At 44.3% G+C, this 10,324-nt stretch overlaps 1 protein-coding gene across 1 annotated transcript; it reads right to left on the bottom strand.

Annotated features, from left to right (window-relative positions):
* Nucleotides 1–365: 365 nt before the first annotated feature.
* On the bottom strand, nt 366–4,129 carry ABT1 (activator of basal transcription 1). Its single transcript, XM_040250058.1, has 3 exons — nt 3,766–4,129; nt 2,637–2,842; nt 366–2,481 (listed from the first exon to the last, which is right to left on the bottom strand). Exons 1-3 carry the CDS (start codon nt 4,004–4,006, stop codon nt 2,101–2,103), a joined length of 828 nt encoding a protein of 275 aa, XP_040105992.1. The 5' UTR covers nt 4,007–4,129; the 3' UTR covers nt 366–2,100.
* Between the last annotated feature and the right edge of the window lie 6,195 nt (nt 4,130–10,324).

Genomic DNA, 10,324 nt, shown 5'->3' with positions numbered 1-10,324 from the left:
CATATATGAGCCTAATTTTAATGATGGAAATGTGGAGATGATATGATTTTGTATGCTTGTGTATTAAACAAGTTAACTCATATAAAAAACTTAAGCACTGGTCAAATGGAGACAGAACTGGAAGTATAAAAAAGGTATTTTCCTTTCAAAGGGCTTAGAAGTGAGGGAATCACAATTACAGTTCCTGGGAAATTCATTTCCTTCCACCCATTCTTATTTTCCTTTTTCACTCCACTTGTGACTTACCCACCCATAGGTGTGAGCTCTACATGCAGAACTGTTTAAACTTGAGATTGAAATGCTAACTTTGAATATCCTTATATATAACATCAATCTGGAAACACAAGTTCATTCATTCAAAAAAGTAAGCCCTACGTGTTTTATACTGTTAGTAACTTAAGTTTCTTCATCTTGGTATTCTCTATGTATAAGAAGTGACAACAGACACTCAGAACTTTGAATAAATGAATATGACAGCTTGTCAGAGACTGAAACTGGATCTTCCTGATTCACATGGAAGACATCATCAAGAGTCCACATGAGTAAGCCCACATGAAATGAACACAGATGTTTTTGTGTGCTGAGTTTTGAGGACTGTGAAAAATGTTACACTTAACAGATCATAATTCATTTCTCTCCTCCCAAATGAACTGCACTTATCAAGTTGAGATCTTAACAAAACTTGGTTATTTAGAGCCAAAGTAGGTGAATCCACTTGACCCAAAGAACACAATGATAATCATATTGATGACAGTTAAGCAGAAAGAACAAAAAGAACCTAAGAAAATAAATGGCGCAAGCGAAACTCAAATGACTTACTATTATTGCTCTAACACTTCCTGTAAGTATAAAAGCCAGAGTTCTAGTCTATTATGAGGCTGTGTGTAGGTATTTTTCAGTTTTTTGTTGACATCTGTTTTCAGTTCTCCTCAGTGGCTTACATGCATTCTATCACCTCCAGAGCTGCTTTTTATGTTGTTTGTGAACCTTCCCTTGTCTAAGCGTAGATAAAATGTATAAATGCACCAGAAGGACATCATGTGTGCACAATTACCTCCTAAGCTTTGCCCACCTTTACAACGGTCTGAACCCAATACATCATCTATGGAGTTTTGTTTGCAATTACAGGAGTATATCAGGCTCTTTCAGACTTTGGTTCACTTCTCAGGATGTTGCTTACTTTCCTAGATAGAATCAATCAGGCCTTCCCATGGCCTCACTCTACCTCTTATATACATCTGGCATGATGCCTATAGTACTTCTATACATTTATTTCTTAAACATCTGTCTTTTTTAGCAGTCTATAAGACTTACACCAAGGGCCATGTGTCCTCATATAGTGACTTAGTAAATGTTGAATTAAATAAGTGTTAACAACAAGGCCTAAGAAATTGATTAGATAGGTAAATGTTGAATTAGGTAAGTGTTAACAGCATGGCCTAAGAAACTGATTAGATGGAAAACTATCCAGGTTAAAACGGAGGGAGGTATCCTGTGTCCAGGAGATGGAGTGAAGGTGGGTGAATTCTGTCCAACACACAGACGTTGGAACTTATCCAATGACCATCTCCACCCCCCATGCCATAAACCACAAAGGCATGTTTAAAAATATAAATTTACATATATCTTTTTCTATTCTATAAATATATTTTGAAGGTGGCTCCCAAGCCACTCTAGCCCATTAACCCCTGTCCCTATTAATCTTTTCTAAATAAAAAGGATGTTGCTGCTGCCCAATAATGTGGTTGGTAAACAGCCGTCTGGACTAGCCATTATCACTCTAATTCAAGGTAAAGGCTGTTCCTGGGGCCAGAAAGTAGGACTTTTAAAGGGTCCCAGGGGGCAGAAGGCAGGAAGCCAAGAACTGAACAAGGTAAAACAGACATGAGCAGACTAGCATAATCATGCTAGTAAGAACTAAGTGCCTCAGCCAGGCATGTACAGGAGCTGGGAGGAGGAAAAGGAGAGGCCTACAAAACTTCTGAGGAACTCACCAGACTCCTGGTTTGAGAAATAAAATAGAATGTCCACCTGGGTAGTCATTATAAAGTAGACGGGACGCTGGGCTGGGCTAGGAGGTGGAAGGGGCCTCTCTGACCCTCAAGAGTTCCTGACCGGTGAGGAGTCCCTCCTGCTCTCTGAGGGTGTAGGGGCTCCAAAGATCTTGGCAAGAAGCCCTCGGTTGGAGCGGGCCTGGTCCTGAGCGTTAGCCAGGCGAGCTCGTTCACGTCCCCCTGGCCGAGCTGCCTTCCGGGCCCTCAGCTCCTGCTCAGTAGGACGCTGGGCAAAGGCCCAGGAACCATTCGGGCGGGTAGAGTCCCCATCAGCCGCAAGAAAACGCTGTCCGCGCTCCACACTTCGAAGATAGAAGTCAGTCTCACGCTTGGCCTGGGCAACCTCAGCTCTCAGACGCTGCCTGCGCACCTGGCGCTCAAAAGCAAGATGCTCGCTGAGGTGGGACCAGGTAAAACGGTGCAGGTACTGTGGACAGGAAAACAAGAAAAGATCTGAGTAGGGCAGATCAGAGATGGGGAGTTGATGGAAGGGATGGGCGCCAAAACGATGACAGGGGTGCGTGGGCTGTGGCCGGGAAGGCGAGAGGATGAGTGGCGCGGCAGAAAAGCCAATCCCCTCACCTTGAGGTTCCACAGGTCATAACGGAAGGGGCTGCGCCTGCGGGAGCCCATGGGCGTGTTGTGAAGACTGGCCGCCACACGCTTGGCTACTCGCTTGTCCCGGAACTCCACCCAGCCCTCCGTGTAGTCCTTGCTGTACTTGGACCGCTTTTTCCCTCCGGCAGCAGAGGCAGCTGCTGCCTTCTTCTTGCGCCTCACGAACCCGTCTGGAGTCCAAGACAAAGCAGTGGTCAAAGAGGCCCATACAGCATCCACTCACCAGCACCTCCCACTCACCAACTCTCCAGACCTCCCCGCAGGCCAGGATCCCACCTTGTCTTTGCCCAGAAGTGGCTAACTTCATAGTCCACACTTTACCCCTCATCTAAACTCAACCTTTTCCTCAAATGTTAATTCTTTTATCATTATGTCTGCCCTAATCGTTCCATTCAAAATCTGCACAAGCCCCCAACCCCAACTAGTGACTGAATGGGAGTTGGGCGCGTTCTGTCATATACTGTCTCTTGACCTGGGCCTCGACACGACAGAGATACGTTCAGTTTTCTGGAAAAGTCACGGAGATTTTAATTCAGGCCATACTCATTTAACAAACTGGCAAATTCGCCTCAAGAAAGTAGGGTGGGCGGAGCCGAGATTAGAATCCAAAAATTAGCGAAGAATTTAGGCTCAGCAATGGCACCCCACTCCAGTACTCTTGCCTGGAAAATCCATGGACGGAGGAGCCTGGTAGGCTGCAGTCCATGGGGCCGCTAAGAGTCAGACACAACTGAGCGACTTCAGTTTCACTTTTTACTTTCATGCATTGGAGAAGGAAATGGTAACCCACTCCAGTATTCTTGCCTGAAGAATCCCAGGGACGGGGAAGCTTGGTGGGCTGCCGTCTATGGGGTCGCACAGACCTGAACACGACTGAAGCGACTTAGCAGCAGCAGCAGGTATACCAAGCTACCCACATTCCATTTCAGCCTTCTAAGAAACGTGCGCGACACCTACTTACCAAAGAAAACAGACGCAGATCCCCGGCTCCGTCAGCGCCTCCAAGCTCAGCTGAGGCAACAAACATGCACTGTGTATTCAGTGCCAGAGAGTACCACCCCTCTTCCCTCACCATCAAGGCCTGAGCACTTACCCTCAGCCTGGAAAAAAACACGCCCGACCTCCCCGTAGGCGCTGAGAAGGTTCCGTACGTGTAAAGGCCTAAAGCGGGGCGGGATGTGGCCCAGGTACACAATGCCCGGCACTACCCGTTTCTTGCTGCCACCAGCCGTCTCTTCAGATTCCTCCTGTTCCTCCTCTGCCTCTAATTTCTGGTCACTCCCTTCCAGAGGTCCCAGTTCCGCGGCGCCCGGCACCAAACCCTCCACCTCCATGCTTGCCGATACGTAAAACAGGAGAGCCGTAAAGCGTCGCGATTCTGACGCACTCGTGTGCGACAGCCTGCGTTGGGTGGGCGGGGCCGGCTCAAGTGACGTCAAACGAAAAGAAAGGACTGTGCCCGAAAGTGCAGGAACTAGCGGAGAAGGCGGAAGTAGGCCCTGGGTTAGCCGCGAGATACAAAGCCTGAGAGCCTTTGACTCCTGAGCTGAAGAGACAAAGGCGAGGTAGACCCTCAAGTGTAATTTACCCTAGAGAATTCCGTGGTGAAATGCAAAAGGAGGGGGATGAGGCATGCTCTTCTGGAAATTTTGGAGAACTATTTTGGAAGTGCGGGGAGGTTTCTTTGTATTCTAGCGGTCAAAGTAGCATTTTACGCAAAGGACTCCGGTGAGACTCCAGTTGGGGGGGTGGCTCAACTTTTGAAGTTTACTGAAATTTCAGTTTTTTAATTAAGTTTGAGTATTAACTAACTTAACAAATTTAATTTAGAGAATTGAGTTTTTTAAATTTAAGTTTTGAGAATGTAATTTACCTTTGCAAATAAAAGTTTTAGAAATTTAGTTAGACTTAATTTTTGAAAATTTCACTTGTGACCTTTTCACTTAGTTAAAATTTTTTTTACTTAATTTAAAATTTGATTTTGTGAATAAATCGTCTAAAAAGTTTTAACTTGCCACAATTATTTCTTTTATTTTAAATTTCTTTTATTTTAAAATTTGGCGCCTGTTTTATATTTGTGTTAATGCATGATTTGTATTTATACTTCTGTTACAAACATCTACTGGCAAATGTATACTTAGCCTTGATTTAAGCCACCGCTAGGACAGGGAGCTTTATTCTCCCTGGGATTTGTCTTTTCACAGTGTTGGAGTCCAGGGTACCCAAAATGTGCCTCAGTGACATACTGATTATGTTGAATTAGTTACTGCAGAATCTGGTACTACTACACGAACGACACTCTTAGACTCTTCTGCCTCCCTAAAAGCAAGAAATCTCTCTTGTGAAAGGTGTACTCCATGCATTTGGTGGAAAGACACCATTAGCACCAAAGATATTCTGGGTTAAGGTTATATAAACAAACCTTACTGCTTTAATTTACTACCTCAAGCCTAAACTCTATTTAGATTCTTCACTATCTGGGCACCTCGAACCTAAGTTTCTTTGTCTAAAGAGTATAAAAGCTGCCTGATTTGGCCACTTCTTAGGTCTCATTTCTATGGGACCTCCATGCTCATGAATTAAAATTTCTTTCTTTTTCTTCTGTCAACATCTTGCAACCACAGGTACTCAAGAAGAGAAAGGGAAATTTCCCCCTCCCCAACAACAGATTTGCTGTTAGATCACAAACTAATTTTCCTTCTGTTGTAGCCAAACACTCCAGAAAGCAAACTCACTCAGAAGGACAGCATGAATAGTGGAATGCAGTTTATTATACCGGCAGGTCCAAGGCAGACTTTCTTCTTTAGCCAGGGTTCCTGACCAATTTTTGTGACAACCTTTTATCCCCAAAGTGTACGTGCCCAAGCCCACATCCCCAAATTCTTTAAAACCCACTCTGGACAATGTTAGTAAGAGATACAATCAGGTTTTAGCCATAAATTCACATTCTAAAGCTCTCTGGACATACAGTTTAGCCCACATCAGTAGGTATTATTAAGATTACAGAAGATAGTGATTGATTACATAGTGGGCATTGCACTCCTTCTGGCTCCAGGAAGTCTAGGTACGGGGTCTGCCTAGTCTGGTTTTTATCCATCTGGAGACCTGTTCAGCCGCTGGTATTTTATCTCCATGACCTCCCAGATATACAGTCCAAAAGTTTGCCGAGAGTGTAAGATGGAGTTCCTTTTCTTTTAAAAATGAAGTCAGTCCTGTCAAGGCAACCTGCTCCTTCCCTCTTTCATTCCCCCATCTTGATGCTCTCAGCTTCTAGTGTGAGTATCACTCATAGGGACATATTGCACATTAGGTCTTTTGGCATATATTTGGGTAAATGCAGTCTATCTCAGCGACATAAATTGGACAAAACACTGGAGAATACAAGGTCCACATAACAAAATTAACAGAGCAACTGTAACAACGATTGACAGTCTTTCACCAATCGCCCTTAGTCCATAACAAAACAGAAGTCCAAAAAGGTATTGAGTCACCTGACATTCGTTTTACATGAGCTTGTGTATCTCTAAGAGCCTCAGTAATGTTTCCAGACAAGACTGGGATATACACACAGTACTCAACCTTTATTATGGCACAAGTCTCTCCTTGAGCAGAGGTCAAGATGTGCAAAGCCATTCTATTTTGAATTACTGCCTTTCTCATTTGTATTTGTTCAGTATTTAATGCTTGAATTGCCCTCAGGCTGTCATTTAGGGCCCTTTGGGTGAAATTAGTTAGGGCTTCAACTCTAATCATTATATCTGTAGTGCCCAATGAAGGAACAAATGTAGCAGCCAAATAATCATACAAATGGAAAACTGATTGATTGTGACCATCTGGCCCGTAGGGAAGGTACATTTAAGGGCTCCTGTATTGTTGGCCTAATGTTCCCATAGGCAAAGGCCAGACCTAAAGTACATCTTCCTACCCACCCTGGGAGTAGCCATGGCCACAGATTGGTCCTGCACAACCAATGAGTGCTGTTGGGGCGATCCTCCTGATTCCGAGGTTGACTCCCTAGTCCATCCCAGGCCATTGGGTGGATTGATTGGGATCATAAGTAACTTTATAGATCTTATAGCACTGTTCTCTCCGGAGAGCCCATTGGCTTCAAGTCCTTTTTGTCTATTGTCTGGTTATTATATCCAGTAGTGTGTACATCTGTTCCCAGCAAATGTCAGCTATCATAACAAGTTGTCCCTTTTCTGGAGTAATCCACATATATTCATTTCATATCTGGTAAAATTGGTCAAAATACCTGTTATTTTTTTTTTGGACTTATTGGCTGTCACATATTATTAATAAGCATTTTCTAAGCTAAGAATATAATTAAAATGTATCCCATGGCCTTTTGTCAGATCATCAGCCTTTTTCTTGAACCAATGGGTAGTGGCTGCTGTAATGACACTCTCGACTTTTGTTGTTTCATCTGAAGAAAATAGTCACATAAACTAGGCATGTCACCCCTTCGTAGAGGTGACACCCACCATGGGAGTCCATCCACGATAGACATGGGCATAGCTCCGCCTATCCAGCAGTTAGATCTATTATGGAAGTCAGCGTAAGAATGTGCCCATGAAATGAAAACGTTGTCTTGTGCTGAAAATATGGTTACTCCCAGGGTACCAGAAAGTCCATGTAGTAGGAGTTGATTGCGGAGCTTCATTTTTTCTTTTTAAGATGATCTTGGTTTCACAGAGATCAGCGGGGTCCTTTTGTATAGTCCACTCAGCATCCTCCAGGTCTGTGTGGTATGTCCTCTTCACCCTCGTGTGATGGATCCAGGAGGTGACACCTGCAACTTTAACTGCCATAGGGGTAGTTAGTACAACAGTATATGGACCTTTCCAATGTGGGGCCAAGGAGTCATGCTTCCAGTCTTTGACCCACACTTGATCACCAGGCACAAATTCATGAATCTGCTTCCCAAGGGGGAATGACACCCATTCTTGGACAAACTTAGTTACCTGGTTTATCACTTTATCTAATTTTTCCATCCTCTGTGAAATCCCATTCCCCTCTAACATGGCAAATTTGCCAACACCTGTCTTACTATGGGAGGGGTCTTCCATAGACAGTTTCATAAGGAGAATAACCATGGGAACACGGGGTCATCCTTAATTTGATCAAGGCCACCGAAGTAAGTCCATCCATGAACAGTCAGTCTTTATGATCCATTTTGAAAGTGTATCTTTTAGGGTTCGGTTAGTTCCTTCCACCATTCTGGAACTCTGGGGCCTATATGCTGTATGTAATTTCCATTTGACATTTAGAGGTTTACATACTTGTTGAATTAAATCATCTACAAAAGCAGGCCCATTGTCTGATCCTATTCTGGTTGGGAACCCAAATCTGGGGATTATTTCTCGAATCAGACATTGAGCCACTTCATTTGCTTTTTCAGTTCAGGTGGGGAACGCCTCCACCCAACTTGAAAAGGTACGTACCACGACTAGTAAATAATGATAAAACTAGTAGGGTTTCATTTCAGGAAAGTCCACTTCTAAATGTTCAAAGGGCAGTGAAGTGAAATCGAAGTAAATCACTCAGTCGTGTCCGACTCTTTGCGACCCCATGGACAGTAGCCTGCACCAGGCTCCTCCATCCATAGGATTTTCTAGGCAAGCGTACTGGAGTGGGTTGCCATTTCCTTCTCCAGAGAATCTTACCTACCCAGGAAACAAACCCAGGTCTCTCACATTGATAGACAGATGCTTTACTGTCTGAGCCACCAGGGGACAATTAAAGGCAGAGTACCCTTTAATTGTATTCCCGGAGATTTCTGCTTATGTCCGGGGGCAGCATTGACCTGTGAGCAAGCAGAACAGTTCTGGGATTCCATTTTGCAAGGAAGAAAGGCATGGTATTAAAAAATATTTCCGAATTAATTCTTCCATTTTGTCACATCCCAAGTGGGTAGCCTAGGGTACCTGAGACACTAATGAAGAGGCCAATATCTCGGGAACTAGCAACCTGCCATCTAGCAGTTCCCACCAGCCCTTTTCAATTTTGGTGGCCCTTTCTGTTTCAGCCAGCTGGTCTTGGGCCGAGGTACACTCTGAGAGAGTTGAAGTTAACCCGGGCATTCTCAAGAGCACAAAAGCCTTAACAATCCCACCCCAGTTCAGTTCAGTTCAGTTCAGTCGCTCAGTTGTGTCGGACTCTTTGTGGCCCCATGAATCGTAGCACACCAGGCCTCCCTGTCCATCACCAACTCCCGGAGTTCACACAAACTCACGTCCATCGAGTCGGTGATGCCATCCAGCCATCTCATCCTCGGTCATCCCCTTCTCCTCCTGCCAGCATCAGAGTCTTTTCCAGTGAGCCAACTCTTCACGTGAAGTGGCCAAAGTACTGGAGTTTCAGCTTCAGCGTCCTTCCTTCCAAAGAATACCCAGGGCTGATCTCCTTTAGAATGGATTGGTTGGACCTCCTTGCAGTCCGAGGGACTCTCAAGAGTCTTCTCCAACACCACATTTCAAAAGCATCAATTCTTTGGAGCTCAGCTTTCTTCACAGTCCAACTCTCACATCCATACATGACCACTGGAAAAACCATAGCCTTGACTAGACGGACCTTTGTTGGCAAAGTAATGTCTCTGCTTTTCAATACGCTGTCTAGGTTGGTCATAACTTTTCTTCCAAGGAGTAAGGGTGTTTTAATTTCATGGCTGCAGTCACCATCTGCAGTGATTTTGGAGCCCCCCCAAAAATAAAGTCTGACACTGTTTCCCCATCTATTTGCCATGAAGTTATGGGACCAGATGCCATGATCTTCGTTTTCTGAATGTTGAGCTTTAAGCCAACTTTTTCATCAAGAGGCTTTTTAGTTTCTCTTCACTTTCTGCCATAAGGGTGGTGTCATCTGCATATCTGAGGTTATTGATATTTCTCCTGGCAATCTTGATTCCAGCTTCTGCTTCATCCAATCCAGCATTTCTCATGATGTACTCTGCATAGAAGTTAAATAAGCAAGGTGACAATATACAGCCTTGACGTACTCCTTTTCCTATTTGGAACCAGTCTGTTGTTCCATGTCCAGTTCTAACTGTTGCTTCCTGACCTGCATATAGGTTTCTCAAGGGCCAGGTCAGGTGGTCTGGTATTCCCATCTCTTTCAGAATTTTCCATAGTTTATTGTGATCCATACAGTCAAAGGCTTTGGCATAGTCAATAAAGCAGAAATAGATGTTTTTCTGAAACTCTCTTGCTCTTTTGATGATCCAGTGGATGTTGGCAATTTGATCTCTGGTTCCTCTGCCTTTTCTAAAACCAGCTTGAACATCTGGGAGTTCATGGTTCACATACTGCTGAAGCCTGGCTTGGAGAATTTTGAGCATTTCTTTACTAGCGTGTGAGATGAGTGCAATTGTGTGGTAGTTTGAACATTCTTTGGCATTGCCTTTCTTTGGGATTGGAGTGAAAACTGACCTTTTCCAGGCCTGTGGCCACTGCTGAGTTTTCCAAATTTGCTGGCATATTGAGTGGAGCACTTTCACAGCATCATCTTTCAGGATTTGAAATAGCTCAACTGGAATTCCAGCCCCTCCACTAGGTTTGTTCATAGTGATGCTTTCTAAGGCCCACTCCAGTGCCTCCAAATTCTTCAGCGGCTTATTTAGCAGCTCCATCTGCCTGTGGGTTTCCCCGTGCCTG

Source organism: Oryx dammah, unplaced genomic scaffold (assembly GCF_014754425.2).
Source record: "Oryx dammah isolate SB20612 unplaced genomic scaffold, SCBI_Odam_1.1 HiC_scaffold_11, whole genome shotgun sequence".
NCBI lineage: Eukaryota > Metazoa > Chordata > Mammalia > Artiodactyla > Bovidae > Oryx > Oryx dammah.
This window is presented reverse-complemented; position numbering and strand designations above follow the sequence as displayed.